At 40.6% G+C, this 18,617-nt stretch overlaps 1 protein-coding gene across 3 annotated transcripts in view; it reads right to left on the minus strand.

The window, feature by feature from the left end:
- Nucleotides 1-1,538: 1,538 nt before the first annotated feature.
- Nucleotides 1,539-18,617, minus strand: part of STAM (signal transducing adaptor molecule) — a 60,251-nt gene continuing 43,172 nt past the window's right edge. For all 3 annotated transcript variants that reach the window (XM_019508334.1, XM_019508332.1, XM_019508333.1), the window contains exons 9-14: nt 17,861-17,949; nt 15,553-15,640; nt 10,854-10,908; nt 10,276-10,429; nt 8,289-8,464; nt 1,539-6,899 (exon numbers count right to left, since the gene is read on the minus strand). In XM_019508334.1, coding sequence (XP_019363879.1) covers nt 6,650-6,899; nt 8,289-8,464; nt 10,276-10,429; nt 10,854-10,908; nt 15,553-15,640; nt 17,861-17,949 — 812 coding nt within the window. In that variant the 3' untranslated portion in view covers nt 1,539-6,649. The remainder of the gene's footprint in view (nt 6,900-8,288; nt 8,465-10,275; nt 10,430-10,853; nt 10,909-15,552; nt 15,641-17,860; nt 17,950-18,617) is intronic.

Below are 18,617 nucleotides of genomic sequence, written 5' to 3' on the forward strand. Positions count from 1 at the left end.
GTGCTTTTACCAAAAGCGTGCAGAATCAAATCACACTGGCAGGTCTTCTTTAAAACCTATGTAATGTAGAAAGAGGTAGTTAGCTGTATTAGTCTGAACTGAAACAGAAGGCTAAGGTGCCAGCATGCCACCTGTGCTGGCTGCCAGGCTGAAACTGTTGCTTGGCATGGGGAAAAGTGGCCCCTCCCCGCTGTCGCTGCCAGGCAGTTTTAGGTGCAGCCGCACAGAGCCTGTGTTACGCCGGGCTCCCCTGCATCTCCATTGCCATCACTGCCACCTCTGGGCTGCCCAGCATGGCAGTGGTGATAGTGCAGAGCAGTCACAGGGCAGCCCAGCGTGGCACAGGCTCTAGGCGGCTACACCAAGAACTGCCTGGTAGCAGCAGTGGGGAGGGGCCACTTTTCTCCTATGCTGAGCAAGAGTTTCTGCCCAGCAGCTGCCACTGCTTAGCCTGGACAGGAGAGTCTGGAGCAGGCACAGGGTATTCTGGGGCAGGGCTGTGCACATGGCTGGGGCAATGGCAGCGGTAGCCAGAAGGACCTGCCCCAGCTCCACTGTGTGCCCAGGTGGTGGCAAGGATGCGCCATGGCCAGGCACTTTGGAGCAGGCTGGGGCTGCGTGTTGTTGGTGGTGGCGGGGAAGCACCACAAGGGGTGCGTGCTCCAGGCTGTTGTGGGGCAGGGGTGGGAGCTATCTGGCTCAGGGGGGCATGTATGGGGGGTTCCTAAGTACACCCCATCATACCCTCAAAGTTTCCCGCACAAACCCCACAACTACACCCCTCCCCCACACACAATCACACACCCCACAACACTGCACCCACCCACATCCTCCCTCGCATCCCACAGCCCCGCACCCCCACACACCTCTGAAGGGAGTCCCATTCATCACTACATGCACACACTCCACCACACACACTCCCAGCCACCCTCCCCCTCCACATACCCCAGACTTCCACAAACCCCCCATACCCATCCACCCACATCCACATACCCCCAACACCCCACATGCACACACATCCACAGCCCCCCCACAGGCCGCATACCCACCCCCCACACCTCCTGCAATATTACAAAAGTAAGACTTCAGGTTTAAGCTATTATGCAATCACCTCTATATATGCAATACACACACAAAACAGGACAAAAATATATATTTTTAAATAAAATTAAAATGTTTTTGTGGACATTTGATTTTTAGTAAGTAATTTGTTTTTTCCTAGTTCCAAGATGGAAAGCCCCCCTCCCAAATATAGTATTTGTGGGGGCAAGGGGAGAGACTTCTGGTGGCAAAAGTCAGCCGTTAGAGGGTGGGACTTCTGGTCCTAAGATGGCAACCAGGGGGCAGGGTGCTTTGTCAAGGGGTGGGTCCACCCTTGCAGCCCTCAACAGCTCATCAAAATTCATTAAGCAGCCCTCCAGCCAAAATAATTGCCTGCCCCGTGCTAGTAGAACCCTTATGTTCTTTTCAAAATCCTCAGTGCATTTTTCCTGATCATTTTAAACTGTGAAATGCATAAACTGACTTCACAACACAACGAACTAAATGTTTCAACTTTAATATTCGGCATTATACCAAAAACAATTAACAGTTTTTTTTAAACAAACGAGGTGTTATTTACTAAATCAAAACTCTTGTACAACAGTGCAGTATTATCTAAATATGTACATATGCCAACATCACATAGAACTCCAAAAATAAAAAAAAACAAAACACTTTGCTACCGCATATACTTTAATAAAACAAAGACAAACTGTAGCAGTCTTTTTTTTTTTTCCTCTTTATGACAAAGACAGAAGTTATTCAGCTTTCCAGGAGTATATGCAGGAGAGAGGAAGAAAAACTTTCTGCCACCTTTTGGTTGAGGTGGCAACAAGATAATGAGCTTTGGACTTGCAGCTATACTACATATGTGTGTGTGTATATATATATATATATATATATATATACATATACAGTAAGTGTTTCTGGTAGAACACGTGGAATGTTTCTCAAACAAAATTCCTAATATAAAACATGAGATTTTGAAAAGTTTTCTAGTGTTTTTTGTTTATATATCGTAAACTAACAAGCTTAAACTTCAAGGTCTTCTCACATTTGACTGCAGACCTTGTAGTATAGACCCAGTAAAGTGAACATTATTTTAACTGGTTGCAAAAGATGCAACAGGGATAGCTGTAGTGAGAATCTGACTAGGTTTCTTTACAAATGAATAATATACAATAAAAATGATTCTGCCTGCTGCTAGCGATAGAAAAAAAAGATAGTGGGAGACAATGGGAAAAGAGAAAGAAAAAAAAAAAAAAGAGGGGGAAAAAAATTAAATAAATATCAGGAAAAGCCCCAAGGCATGTTTTGCTGCTCTGTTCATCTTCAGAACAAAACTCTTGCCATTTTCTCTGAAGGCAAGTGCCACACTGGAGTCATAATCCAAGACATGAGTCTAGTCATTCTAATAAGCGTGGCTATCTTCCATTCGGTCTCTAAATTTCAGATGGGAAAGGAGGTTAAAATCTTTATCAGACAAAGTTTCCGACAATAGGTGAAAATACTTAAGAGTCAGGTAAATGATCTTGAAGAAAAAATTTTAATTAAAGAATGAGGTATCAGCATCTCTCCAGCATAAGATCTGACATTCCTGCCTCTAGACCACAAAGTAACCTCATTTTAGCAAAAAATAAGCAGACAGAGATGTCACAACAAGCAGCATTATCTCCAATTTTCTAATATGGGAAATATTTACAATTACAGATAGAATTATTTAACTTCTGGTGACCCAAACTCACTTGACTTTCCAAATTGCCACATCTTCACAAAGAACTATATTTGAAAAGGCAAGTCAGTGTTCCAAAGCTTTCATAAAAGCTTGATTTGCTTCTTTTATGTCATTTAAGGCAGATTTCTACTTGATTTGGACTTAGGACTACTACACAATTACTGTATATAACCTAGTGGAGATGCAAACAGGCTTTTGACATTAAATGCACTGAAAAATACCAGTAGCTAGCTAAGTTTGATGAGCACGTTTGCACCCAATCTTGGATGCAATCTTCAGAACAGATTCCTCCGTAAAATACCCATTCATACAAAGTTTAAAATATTTCACCCCTTTAGTTTTCTTCTCTTCAGAACAAAATTGCCCTGGAAAGTTTTAGAGGAATTCATGCCATCTTAATTTGTAGGTGAGTACAGTGGGATGATAAACATGGCCCAACTAAAATTCTGTTGTTATAACAACCAAAAACGAACAAATTTCCGAGAACTTGCTCCAGTTGCTCATAAAAATCAAACCACTAGAAAGCTCTATTTAACCCAACTAACAGATGTTACACCTTGTTAAGAAAGGGTTAAATAATAACAGGGATATAGAAAATGTTTTGAGAACATTTTAGCCTTATATTGAGAAGCAAACATATCCAAGAAGTTCAAAGAAGCGGCTTACTATTAGAGCGTGTAAAATGTAGTTGACAGTGCTTTTTGAAAAAAACCTTAATTTGTAAATATCCTGTTTTTTTAGCATTTGAATTCTCTGGAGTTCAACTTTTCCTGCAAAAACTATAGAAATGCTTGTTTCCCATTCACAGTTAAGAAACAAAGTAATACATTAATAACCACTGTGACACCTCTTAACAGAGAACACAGTTCAATTAGGAATCTGAAGAAGAAATTACAGCAAAGAAGTCCTAGTGCTGGTACCAAAGCATTCTTCCTCTGGGTTATCAGTGGTAAGACTTTTATGTTAAAAAGGAGAATGACTACATTACCAGGAATGGAAATGGGGGTCATATAAAAGAATTAGTGTAAAAAGTTTCCAACATGTTACAGGAGCTAGATGCAATAGGAATAATGACCAAGTAAACCAAATGAAGACGCAATAGAGAAAAATGAGAAATAATGTTAAAAATAGAAAAGCATAATGTGAATTTAGCAATCAGGCCTACAAAAACAGGGTTAGAAATTACTATTTTAGAAGACACAGAAGAATATTTCAAGTGACATTATTAAAAGCTTGGGACACACTTAAGTTGATAAGGATGATGCTAATGAAGCAGTTTCCTTCCTATATCACACAGCAGTTTCAAACCATATTCTGTGCAGAAATTAAAGACAAAAATATATAATAATGACTTTAAAGACATCCAACAGACCCACAGACTCGTTCTAGAAGTAAGATATGGACAACAGCTTCAATAAAAAAGCATGGATGATGACCAGACCTTAAAGAGGAGAAAAATTCTTTCACATTAAATTTAGATTGATTGATTACAGAGATGGTGTGCACAACTACTGGAAACTATTTAAAATTAATCTTTAGAAAGGGAAAATAAGGTGGAAAATGACAGAATCTCAGATGCATAACAGATTTTCAACACTTAATAAATTATCAAAAAAGCCTTTCTGCTCTGTAAGAAATCAAACTTGCACTGAAAGTTTCTGAAATCTGAATTTGCTTGGGTCTAATTCATCTGGACAAAACAATTAATAATATTTAGTTTTGATGGGTGACATTTTATTACACAGAAAGTCTGTTGATCCTCAGTCAGTGCAATAGACTCAGGGCTTATTTGTAAAATTATGAGGCTATTCCCAAAATTTAAGCACACAGGTAGTCTCAATAATTCTAATGAGACTATCAGCATGCTTCATGAAGTTTCCTAAATTAGGTGGGGGGGGGAGAAATTCTTCTCTCCAAATCCATTGTTGCTCCCATTTTGAAGATGTCCAACAAACATGCACAGACCACAGCATCATTTTCCTCACCTCTACTTCTTAAAAATAAGAACCACTCCAAGGGTGTTAAAAACTAATATCCAATGCAAAGCTCCTACACTATTACTTTATTGTTCTTCCTTACATATGGCTATATCAAGTAGTTAAGGCTTATGGGAATAATCAGAGTCTTGGTAAGAAAATAAGAGAAACATGCTGTAGTTATAAACAGTAGGTCCATTAGCTGAAACCACCATCATCAGCTGGAACACCAAAGGGCAAGTTTTGTAACCACTCTTGTTTAGTATTTATGAAAATGATGTGGGTGACAGTCACAGCCAAGATATTTGCACATAACAGTGAAATCAATGACATGATGAATATAAGAACAGAAACAGATTCAGAGGGAGTACTGGATAGTCAAGGTAGAGTAGTATAGTGTACACACGAGACATGACAGTACAGAGAACCTACACAATGAAATGGAAAATATATATTAAATTAAAAAATTACGTCTATAGTGCCATGTATATTACAGAAATAGGTTCCATTAAAACAAGGCAAAGAATACTGGGATTCATCAAAAGAAATATAATATAAAATCAAAAGTAGAAATTACTTGTAAAAGATGCCTTGATCATACCTAAAAAGCTGCCTTCAGTTATTGTTAACCTTTTTTATATTTAAATTGCATACATTAAGTCTCATGTGCTAGAGAGCAGATCAAGGATAACCATAATAAGGGACTAATGGAAGAGACAGACTAATGGAAAAAAGACTGACAATTATGAATAGGCCTGATTAAGGGGAATGAAAAACTATTTTTAATGGAAGGGTTAAAAATGGAAAGAACCCAACAACTTAAAATTAGAAAAAAAAGGCAGGAGATGCTTGCTTAAGGCAGAAGAGTTTAGTTTAAGAATAGTAAACACAAAACCATTTGCTACACAAGGCCACCAGAGTCAAAATAAAGTCCTGAAATATGTCGAGCTGAGTCATTTTCTTGTCCACAATTTTTTATGTCCTAAATAACTGCAAGAGACCGGAATAATGTAGTGTTTTGTGTTCCAGCTTAAAAACTCCATTCATTCCCCTCCAAACTTGTTTTATCTGTCTTTGGTGTTATCTCCACCAATGCACATAGGATACAGGTCAGAATCCAAGTTACCCAAAGCCAGCATGGAAAAATAAATTATGTATTCTTAAACCTTAAGATACTGATCTGTATTATGGTCCCATGATATGTTTAGCAGCCTGTACATAGTTGTTTAGATTATAAATCTAAAGCAGAATCATTTGCTGTTACCTCCCCAGATAGTTTAAAATGTTAACTAGTTTACTTTGGTAGATAAAGCTAGCTAATAGTCATGTTACACTTATGTTCAATTCACAATTGAAGAAAACTAGACTCCAGTAAGATTGGAAATTGAAAGACTTCAGCTTGTAAGTGTAACAGTGATATGAAGATATTGCAAAAGGATATCACATCCTTCATAAAACTAGGTAAAACTATGAAACATGATTAAAATAAAATAGTAATGTAAATTATTTTTTAACACTGTTAAATATATTCACATGATCACTATAGCTATTCAAAATGGCCACTATTGCAATCACACTATATGTACAATAACAGATGCCACAACAGTTTGCAAGTTGAGTGTTCACAGACTAGCCAATTTTACCAGACATAAATAATCCTGTACCAATTTTAGACGTTTTAAAAAGGAATTAAATGTCCTAGATATTTTCATTCCTCTGCGAAATTAAAAAAACCCAAAATCCTAAAAAGTCAGTGCAAATTGAACTCGTCACCAAGATAGATTCCTAATAAGCTGAGGATAAACAAAGTTTAAGAGATTAAGGGAAGAAACTCATAACAATGTCAACTGCTTTTAGCAGGCGTTAGAAGAAGATTAGGAATCAGAAGTCCTGGATCCTATAGTAGTGCCTTCTGGGAGTAAGTATGCTGTGGCTGTGGTGGTGGTTGCAGCTGCGGTTGCTGAGGTGGCGGTTGCTGACTCCCTGCTGACTGTGGCAGAGTTGAAGATGCTAAGTTATAGTTTGGCACCTGGGACATATTTGTCCCAGTATTCGGATAAGCAGCAACATCAACAGCAGCAGGAGGTGGACTGTACACTGATGTCTGGTTGGAATAGGTACCTCCAGCAACAGAGCCAACCATTGTACTGAAAGAAAAGAAAATGAGAAATTGTTTCTTATTGTATTTATCTGGAAGAAAGTATTAAACTAATTAAATTGTATTATATATTTAGGTGGCTAATACATGCAAGATTACCTCTTCAAAATTTAACAGCTTTATTAAAATTTAGAAAAAGCATCAATTTCAAAGCAAAATTAGAAAATGCTGCTCACCTGCCAAGCTTTGAATTAATAAATTTAACTTCTGTGTGTAAATATATGAATTTATTTCCCAGGATCCAAGTCCTTTTATATTCCATTAATGCAAGATTACTTACTGTAACCAGAAATACAAAGTATGCAAAGTTTACATAAACTTTATCGCCCTGGTTTTGGTGCCTCATGGTCTTCCAATAAGCAACATATACAAAGGGAAATAATACACTTTAAAACAGGCCAGATGAGTGGTGCAGGATCAGTCCATGGGCTGACAGACCAGCCCCACACAGGCACCATGTGCATTCTGGACTGGCTGCAGTGAGCTCCACATGCAGCATGCATCATGGACCAACCCTGTGGGCTTCTGTGTGCATGGCCAAAATAGCATGTACCGCATGTGGATCAACTCCAAATCTCATGGGCAGTACCGTGAGCTGGATTTGGCCCACAGACAGACAATCTCTCTGATGCCCCACTTGAAAATATTTGCAAGAGTGAATGTCCTCCCCATAATTCCTCACATACAATACACCCCAGAATAGAATACACACATTATTTTCTGAAAGGCAGAATTAAAACCCAAAACTTCACCCTCTTCTTGAAAAGAATAAAGTGCAGCTCAAGCCTTCTGCCAACTTCAAGCTAGTCTATGGTTCTGATATCAGAACTCCTCAATTAAACCACAAGTTATTTTCCCTGTAAGAAAATAGTGTCAGCTCCCTTATATCTGGGTAGCTTTAAGACTTCAACAAGTCTTCAAAATCTACTCATCCAAGGTTCAACATGAATCACATACACTAATCTGGTGATGTTTACAGTAAAAAAGGCATCATGCACTTCTGGGAGTAAGTATGCTGTGGCTGTGGTGGTGGTTGCAGCTGCGGTTGCTGAGGTGCTAAAATCCACCAGAAACCAGACAAAGCAGCAGACCTTGTGTATAATTAAGGAACATGATTTGGAAGCCACTATGAGCATGTGATTTCTTCACTTGTGTAGAACAATATACAACACATGTGCTTTACAGTTAAAGAATGCTTGTGTTCAAAGCTTATACATTTGCTGAACGTACTTGTTATCAAAACATCAGTGAATACACGTTTGATGCAACTACACTCTATTTTACTGACAACTGAGTTAATAAAGTTTTCTGAAAGTAAAATCTCCCCTTAACAATTCTGCCCCAAAGCTCATTCCAAATAGGTAAACACTAAAATTACTTTGTATAAGATGCTTGAGCAGGCTGACTAGCTAGTCCTGAGCTTGCAGACGGAGGAACTGTGCCTTGGTTAAGAGAAGGAAGTTGCTCTGGAGGAAGATTATAGCTTTGAATGTGGCTCATCTGTGCACTCCCTGTCACCAAATATGCATTACTTGCAGGTTGTCCTGGATAAGCCTAAAAAAAAATTAAAAGAAGGGCATAAATAAAATACAGGAATGTAGTGCTACTGCTTATCTAACTAAAATGCCAGATTCAACACCTCAAGATATTTACAAAAGACTGCTTCAAAAAAAGCACTGTATTGTAAATAATATTTTTGTGTTTCACCTTCAACTAAGCTAAAAAGTGGAAGTAGAAGGAATATTATAATTCTACCATTATATGCCAGTACTAGTAAACCAACAACTTGCTGACTAAATAACTTCTATTCATTACATTTGATGAGCGTATTTCTAGTATCTTCCTCTGAATAAAAGATAAAATGGAATGTTAATTGCTTAACTAAAAACAGATAGATTGGGGCATAGATTCTCTACCTGTGGTCCATAAGGAGTTGTCTAGACCTGTGAGCCTTTCTTTGCAAGAAGTAACCAAATAAAAATTCAGACCCATATTTTCCTATTTTTAGCTAGTTTAACACTGTCAAGTAAGCAACTGCTGAAGTTGATTTAGGAAAATACAAATTAAAAAAAAAAAGTTTTCTGGAAAAACTCCAGCCAAAAATAAGGCAAATTTTTATTAAGAGAATAGTAGAATAAAAGCTTATTAGTGGATGTATTAGATTCCTTACGTCCTTAAAAATCAAGACTGGATAAATTCGTAGGAGCCATATTTAAATAAATTTATTGACCTCAATGCAGGAATCACTAGATGAAATTATAAGGTCTCTAACTGATCAGAAGGTAAAACTAACTGATCCTAGGCCAACAATCTATGAATCTGAAACATTCTATTGACATGCACTCTTCATTATGAGAGACATTGAAGGAAAAGTTTCCTAGCTTCTCAGGCCTTCCCTTCAGTTTCTCTTTAAAAACTCCCTTGTTTCTCCAAAGGAGACACTTGCTTCTTCTTATATAGAATTGCTCGTTATGGTGTGTTCTGAACCGGATTCTACCTAAGTGCCCAGACCAAGGATTTTTAATGGTTGGTTATAATGTCTGTATTGAAAAACTAGGCAACCTCAGTGTGAGAAGACACTGGAGACAAGTGGGTACTGATTCTGTCTGTAATGTTACACAAACTGCTGGGGAGGGAAATGTAGTTATCTTTTTAGTTGGCTCAAATTTTTAAGCATGTGAAAGGAAAAGTACAGTTTAATTTTAGGAAAGTCCATAAATGGCTCAACACGAAAGAAGAAGATAATTATGGGGGGAAGGGAAGGACAGAGCGAACATGACAGAAATCTTCAAATATCTGAAGGGTTGTCAAAAAGAAAAAGGAAAACAACTTTTCTCCCTTGCTACAGGGGGCAGGACACAATAATGGCTTGAAGTTATAGTTGTAGCAAAGTAGGCTGCTAAACCCACCATAAGGATGTACCATTCATAGAGACATCTTCCCACTTTAGGAACTTTATCCATAAGCAGTAACATATGCTCACATCTCTTGTGTCTTTTTAAAAAGAAACACAGTAAAAGCTCTGTTATTCGGCATCCCCCAGGAATGGGGGATGCCAGATAACAAAATATGTTGGTTAATTGAGCAGTCCTAGGTCACCACTTCTCCTGCCGTGTCCCTCTGCCCCTCCCGCGGCATCGCCACCAGTCCCGCAGGCCCCGCACAGGCCCACGCGGCCTGTTATGCCCCTGGGCCATGGGGCTCGACAGCGCAGGCTGTTTTATCCCCGGCCAGGGGGGCTCAGAGAACCCGGAAGTGCTGCGGTGGGCACTTCCGGTTTCACTTTATCTTACAAGCCGGCATTCTGGTTAGTAGAGCGTGTTGGCTTGTAAGATGCCGGATAGTGCAGCTTTTACTGTACATACCTGAGAGCCAGAAACACCAGATGGTTGTACATAGTATTGTTGGTTTTGTAGTTTTGCATACATGGAATACATTGGGTCTTCATTCATCAACTTGGTGTACAACGAAAGGGCCTCCATGACCTTAACATTGAGCTCCGATAGTTCTGAGTGTTTCCTGGAAAATATATTATACAGTTTACCCCAAATTTTAGAGACATATAATACTGAACAAGAGAATGCAGTGAATTTACACATCGTGATATATGACAGACAACTAGTCTTACAGGATATAGCATGATGCCTACATTCAACAGTCAAGTGTTGCAACTTTCACCAGTAGTCTCAGTGAAAAATAGTTTGTCTGACAAGGAAGATATTTCTTTTGTTAAAACTAAGTAAAGAAAGTGCATAGGAGTGCTCAGCTTTTTAAAACCAGTCATATTAAAACACCTTTGGGGAATTCTAGTTATTTTAAAGTACACACTTGAATCTACCCCCCTAAAACACTATAACATATGTAGGTGTACCATGTTAGCAACAATTCACTCTTCTGCTATTATTTTTAAAAGCAAGCCAGGAAAATGTACACATTCTTTTACCTGTCAATATCTTCCAGCTTTTCATCAATAAGAGGACCCATTTGGTGGCACGTTGCTAGAATAGAACAAGATTTACAAATTACATCAGAGTTATTAAATACCATTTATCTGAAAATGAGAATGCAAACATGGTTGTAAATACTTAAAAGGCACATGATATCTCTAAGTGTCAACAGAAGTTTCTGAGATGTTATTAAATGTTAAACTACAGAAAAAGTTGTGTCATTAAGATCTAGAAGCCTCTACTATGGAATGTCCCATAACAGCACTGGACTGAGCTCCTTATTGCCCTTACTATATTTCTAAGATAGGGACATTCTTCAGATGTGCAGCACAAGCTAACAGAAGTCTAGAGGAATAAGTTCAGCTAGGTGGACTTAGCTTTGCTAATGCACATCATATCCTGCCACACTTGGGACTAATACCAATTTCAGGTATTAGATGCCAAGGCACCTAACTCTACCACCTGCTTCAAGTCCCTGACAAAAGAATTAACCTGAAAGGTTACTGCTCACTGGTTTTAACCTTAAATCTAAGTTAATGGTATGCTACAAAACAACTACAGCCTTCCAGGAAAGAAAACAACAATGCTTATATCCCTTTAGGTACCTAATACGTGGGAAACGGCCTTTGGAGTCTAAATCGCCTTGAAGAGGAAATTTTCCAACCTGTAAGTTTCTCTGCAAAATGCTACAGTTCAATCTACCTACATTTCTGAACAACTGTATCCGATCAATTAAAAAAAAGACAGGACCAAGATTCCAAGATTTAGCAAGTCTCGGTGAAGGAAACTGGGTGATGAACAAATTGGTTCTTGTCAGAAACACCTTGGCAGGCACATAGTATGACAGTAACTTTCTCTCCATGAAGCACTGGTTAAGGATATGAGGGCTTAAGTCTCTCTTGCACTGCAAGCTGATGTAACGACCAAATAAAGTCCCCTTCTGTCTCCTTCCCTTCCTGCGCCCTTTCCCCTCCTCCCCCCCACTCCCATGGCTCCACACAACTGGATCAGGGCTGGACCGTCATCCACCCCACTCTACACATCTGGATGGATCCCTGCTGGATTAGGACTATGCGAAATTTCACCGGCCGTTTCGTTTTGACATTGCTTCGCCTCATTTTGAGGTCAAATCAGCAAAATCAAAACAAAACAAAGGGCATCGAAACATCCTTGAAATAAAATGAGGCTAGTCAAAAAGTTTTGATCACAGTGCTGGGGATGAGGAATTAGTCCAGCTGGGCTGACTCTCTATCCCCAATGCTAGATCAGGCCCGGGGCCAGGGAGTGAGCCCAGCTGGGCTGACTTCCCATCCCCGCGAGCCCAGCCAAGTTGACTCACCGCTCCCAGTGTGATCTAGCAAAACACTGAATCAGAGTCGAAACAGCCTTACTGTTTCAACAAAACAAAACAGAACAGCTGTTTCGAATCAAAACGAAATTCGATACAAAACGCTGTTCCATCCAAACCTCGAAACTTAAAGCGAAACAGAACAGTGCCATTTCACGCAGCCCTACTGGGTATGTCCATATGCCAGATCAGGTCCACCAGCCACACCTAGTCTACAGAGGGACCAGGCAGTACCCAGCTAGCCCGCTGGGCAAAAAAGGTTGAGCACCACTGTACTAGATGATTTGGTGTTTTCCTGGGTTTAAACTCTCTGAATCTCTTTGGACAATTCATCAGCTCTGACTGTTTTGACTACAGTAATAACTCGGTTAACAAAGTAGCTGCCAAGAACCTATTAGGTACCTAAAGGGATATAAGCATCATATGTTGCTTTCCTGGAAGCCTGTTAATAGTTGTTTTGTAGCTTACCATCACCTTAGCTTTTAGGTTAAAAACAGTGAGCAGTAACCTTTCATGTTAACTCTTTTGTCAGGGACTTGAAGCAGGTGGTAGAGTTAGGGGCCTTGGCATCAATTGGTGAAATTAAGATTAGTCCCAAGTGTGGAAGAATAAGATGGGCCTGCTCCAAACCATCTGCCCAGCTCTGACTCACCACACAGGGTTTGGGATTTTGGCAGTAGAGAGGAGGAGCAGCAAGATTAATTGCCAGTACTCTCCTGCTGCCAGATTTCCAGACCCTTCAGGAACCACATGGGCCAGATTCCAAGGCGCTATGGGCTGTATTTGGCCCATGAACCATAGGTTCAGCACCGCGATTTAGTATCCTACATCTCTTTCACAGGGCCTTAAATTTCAGAGAGTTATCTCCGTGTTGAACCCAGTAACTGTGAGAAAGACATAAACCATGATTTAAAGACCTCTCCTTCTCCCTCCCAATGTGACCCTATAAAGCCTGGCTATTTAGTTAACTTTACAGCTGAAGACATCCAATTTCTTCATGTCCTCTTGTGCTATGAATTATGTTGCTGCAGAGCTGTCACAAACACAGCTTGGCACATGTAGAAATAGCAATATTCTTCATGTCAGCTTGCTTTGATGTGGCTTGCATAGATTCTAATGTGTGTCATGGGTCTTCTGCAGATTCTAAAAGGGTCTCATCTATGTTTATAAGGGTCTCCACTCTCTTTGGAACCACCTTTTGGGTAGTTAAAGGCTGCTATCAACTCCCCTCTCAGTCTTCTGTTCTGCAGACTAAATAAACCCAGTTCCCTCAGCCTCTCCTCACATTCATGTGCCTCAGCCCGTTACCCATTTTTGTTGCCCTCAGCTGGACTCTCTTTTATCCACATCCTGTCTGTAATGGGGGGCCCAAAACTGGACACAGTACTCCAGATGTGGCCTCACCAGTGCTGAATAGAAGGGAAGAATCACTTCCCTCATCTGCTGGCAACACCTCTACCAACACAGCCCAGTATGACATTAGCTTTCTTGGCAACAACGGCACGCTGTTGGTTCATATTCAGCTTATTATCCACTGTAACCCCCAGGTCCTTTTCTGCAGAGCTGCTGCCTAGTCAGTCAGTCCCCAGCCTGTACTGATGCATGGTTCTAGTTCTTCACAACAAAAAAATTGCTTTTATTTTTCCCTCGTCAAACAAATGGAAACTAAGAGCTTGCATTTTCTAAGGGATATCTGGAATCTAACAATGTAGAGAACCCCTGCCTTATAGATGAATGAGGTTTATCCTAAACCACTTCCAATGGTATATCTAAGGTTTCTGCCATAGGAATGAGATCTTTATTGAAGCATATATAGAAGTTCCTTGCTTCCTCTGGGGAAGATAAGGTAACTGACTTGGGGCTGTGTGAAACAGCACTGTTTTGTTTCGACTTCCATTTTGCTGTTTCGACGGAACAGTGTTTCATTTCGAAGGCACGGTTCCATTCAGTTTCATCAAAACTGTTTCGCTGTTTCGACCATAAGCTATAATGGGGAAACACAAAACTGCCTATAGCTTGGTCATTTTTTGGCAGATATGGATGAAAAGAGCAGGGACAGTAGCCCCTTCTGAAGGCATGAAGCCCGCCAAGTTTCAAAGAGATAGGTGTAGAGCTTTCTGGAAAACTGCACCTCAAAGTCTTGAAAGCAAAACTCGCGTCACTTGTAAGTGTGAAGGTGCAAAGGGGTAAAAACAGCTGGCATGGTAAGCCCTGCTGAGGCCATGAAGTCTGCCAGCTTTCCAGGGGATAGGTACAAGTGTTTCTGGGAAACTGCACCTCAAGCTCCTGACAAGCAAAACTTGTGACGTGTGACTTTGTGCGTGTGTTAAGATGGGCCCTCACTGGCACTGGGGCCTCTACATGACACAGTAGTGTGCCCCAATGAGGTCTCCTCCTCCCCTATAGCCTCAATCCAGTTCACCACTTTAAATGACAACAGGTAAAATAATAACTTAGCGAGAAGCAGCACAGTAGCACCTCAAGTATCCAAACTGTGACAGAGTCCTTCTTTCCTCTCCTGCAGGAGCTCCTTCTCCAGCATGTGTGTTAAGTCCTTCCCCACTCTTCCCCCTCCCTCTCCTTACTTTCCATTTCCCTGCAGGCAAGCCCAGCTTCAGCTTCAAAACTCGAAACATTTCGAAAGCCCTCATTTTGTTTCAGGGTTGTTTCGAAGCCCTTTGTTTCGATTTTGCTGTGTCAAGCTCAAAATAAGTTGAAACAGTATTGAAACAAAACAGCCAGCAAAATTTCACACAGCCCTAGTAACTATACCAAAGGACCAGCTGTTCTTCCCTTTTGCCACTATAATGTGAGACACTGGTTAACCTGGCTGGAATATCTATAATATCTCTTTGGATGGGGGGTAGGAAGTATGATCTAACCTCAGAACCAGTATATGAAGTAAAAATTCTAAAATATGGCTGTATACACCAGGGCATATCAGATGGATAAACATTAAGTGGTATTCCAGGTCTCCATGCCCACCACAACTCTCACCTCTAGAACACCCTGAGATATTCTGCATCTTAGCACCCCTCATACTACAATTCATCTCTAAAAACCCCTTTATGACATTTACCATGCTGCCCAACAGTGGAATGTAGATGTGTGGGAGATGAGTCTCTGGACTATAAGGAGTGAGAATATGACTCCCCTCAAGGGAAGGATAAGGGACACATTCTTAATAATCTGATCTCCTGGATGAGGGGGAAGAAGGGCATTTTAATACAAGTATAATTCCAGATGCTATCAGTAAAAAGATTTCAAGCCCAGATGAAGCATGTGTTCACTAAAAGAGCAAATCCATGCAACTACACACTAGAAAAAGAACGCAATTTTTTTCTTACCTTCAAGATGAAGTAGCTCTGGGAGGTCTGGCTGATCATCAGTTGGATCTGCACTTTGTAACATCTGTAAAAGTTGGTCCATTTTATCCTACCATGAAAGCAAGGGCATTAGCTAGAGAAAAAGAGTTACCTTCCCTTATACCAGATTTATAAAGATTAATATAATGCAATATTCTTTATTCTCATTCCCCCATTGACACCTATGCCCAAAATGTGCCTTTATATAAAAATGTCAATCACTAATAATGGTTATTGTTGAAGCAGTATGTACCACATACATGATCCAATTAAAAAATCCGTAACAAGCAGAAGAGCAGGAAAACTTTGTTTTCCTACAAATATTTGGAGTTTATGCTTGCTTCAAAAGATTACCACTTGCCTTACAGAATTTCAATATGTGTATTGTTGAAAGAAAGAAAAAGAAATGAAAAGAGAAAAAGAAAGACAACAAAATAATCAAATTGGTATTCATAAAAAGTGAAGTGGGGCCTACAGGTCTTCCAATGAAAAAACATTCCTTAGAATTTTGTTTAGAGAGAGTAGTTTCTGGTTCATTCTACCTCCGTTACATATGCAATACTACCACCTAGCGGAATAAATTTGAAAGTGTCTGAAGAATGCACATAAGCTGCTTACAGATGTTAAAAAAATGGCACTTTACTTTGAAGTCAACATACTCCTGTGCTGTGCCCAGTGCATGCCCAAAGAGGCAGCAAATTATTTGGACCTGGCTCCCCAACATCTGTATAGATCGGGTGCTTTAGTGGAACTTTTTTGGTGCTTTTATCTAATAGCTGATTGAATCATCTTTAGCTAAAAGAGTTCCAAAAAGCCCTGCTGAAGCACCTGGATTTACAAAGACACTGTGGAGCCAAGATGAACTACTGTGCCGCTGCTTCTCGTAAAGCACCCTTGTTTTGGAGGGGCGGGGGGAGAGAAGGGGGTTAATGGTTGAACTCCAAGTGCTTGCATATAATTTTCTGTGATTAACTGATTTTGGATGCAATCTTTTATACAGGCACCCAGAAAAGGAGGCAGCTGAGCACAAATGTCTTTAAAAAATTATCATAAGTTGCATAGAATTTTAGATGAATATCAAAAGTTAGAATAAGAGTTTAGATCAGTGACACTCTTCACTATGTCAGAATCAAAAGGGAAATTTTTAACTTGAATGTTAAAAATTCCCCCCATAACATCTCCCCCACCCCCCCAAACATAGGGAAGGGGAAAACAAGAGAGTTAAAAATAACTTGGGGCTGCTGTCCCTTTAACGCTTTTCTCCTCATGGGCAAAAGGCACATGCTTATCATGATGAAGGCTGGCCATATCCATTTTCAGTGTGTTAGCTTGCATCAGCCGAGCTTTTCCACTGCGTTAAACCTAGGAGCACAGGGGATTTACTGGAGAGAAAGTACTAAGGATGACAGTACAGACAGATGTCACTTAAGTTACGGGAGAAATGGCAACTGATTTTAAGATGCCCCACTTCATTTGATCTTAGCAGGTGGTAGGACCCCAGTGAAGAAGGGGGTGTTTCAGGAGAAAGACAGAATAGGGGATTTTGAAGAGCAAAGATATTTCTGAGCAACATAAAGGGAGGAGAGACATAGGAAAGATCTGGGCATGTTGCAGAACATAGGTGGGCTGAAATAGGGTCTGAATCCTAGAGGTAACTTAGAATGGAAATCAAGGTAGAAAGATCAAAAGGAAGGAAACAGAGGCATTTTTCAGAGAACAAGACAGGGAGTGACTGCAAAAGACAACCAAGATGGGCATCTGCAAGTGACATAGGGGAAATAAAGGAGAATCTGAGAAACTAAGTCATCACTTCATGCTCAGCTGGTATTTTGTGAGGAAGCAGTGTTGAACCTTCTCTTATTCAGTTTCATAAAAACTTATGAGAAATCTAAGCAAGACATTGCTCCATGTCTTGTTGGGAGGAGGTATCAAGTGGGGTTCCCCAGAGGTCCTAGGTCCAGTATCGTTTAACAACTTCATTAGTGATATGGAAGGGATTGAGCACACACAGAGCAATTTGAGAATGACACCAAGTTGGGTGCTGTTGCAGACACACTGGAGGGTAGAGCTAGGACTCAGAATGACCTGGATAGACTGCAGAAATGGTCCTCAATCTAATCAGAGCAAGCGCAAGTATATGTGCCTGAGAGTACAAGTACTCAGCTGTTTCCCTCTGAAATCTAGTTGTTTGATATTATTTTGAAATGGCTTTGGCCCTTGGGTTGAAAAGGTTGCACTTAATTGGTTTAAACATATTAAATGCTAAAATCAGTATTTTTATGACACTTACTTCATCAATATAAACTGGTTCAGGTTCAGGTTCTATTGTCTCTACTTGAACTTCATCACTAAATTGTACCGTTTTCTTCTCAGCTTTCACTGCAAAGCACAGAGATGTTTATAAAAGAAAACATCAATTGCACATAAGTAATGTTATATGAAAATATTCTGTCCATTTAACATATTTAGGGGTGCACCAGTAGAGATTTTAGGGGTCGAGACCAATAGCTGATTTTTAAAGAGCCATATTGGCTGATACCAATCTGATTTCTGATACACCCGGCAGCTTGAAGAGCTGTGTCCAGCTGGTAAGACTGTTGTTGCGGAAGACATGGAGGAAGGGAAGGGCTGTTTGGGGCGGGGGGGAAATCAAGGCCCCTGTGGTGAGGGAGGAGTGAGGTGTGGCTCCAGTCACTGTGTGCACCCTGGGAGGGCAGGGGGTCATGTGCCCCAGGATCTGTGCAGGGTGGGATGGGGGAGGGGCCTGGGCTGCACTTGAGGCAGGCGGTGCCGGCACTAGGATGGGACTACGGGGGGTGTGTAGTCATCCCAAAGTTTGCCATAGACCCACTATAGCGCCCCCTCCCAGCACTGCCAATGCCTGCCCCGACTGCAGCCTCAGCCCAAAGCCTCCTCCCCCTCCGCCAGGAAGTGCCTGGCATAGCCCTGGTCCCAGTCTGCAGTGGCAGCCCACCCCGCCCAGATCTGGAGGCACATGCCCCCCACCTCTATACCCTCCCGGGGTGCATGCAGTGGCCGGAGCCACA

Source organism: Gavialis gangeticus, unplaced genomic scaffold (genome assembly GCF_001723915.1).
Source record: "Gavialis gangeticus isolate Ggan-Ray unplaced genomic scaffold, GavGan_comp1, whole genome shotgun sequence".
Classification (NCBI taxonomy): Eukaryota; Metazoa; Chordata; order Crocodylia; family Gavialidae; genus Gavialis; species Gavialis gangeticus.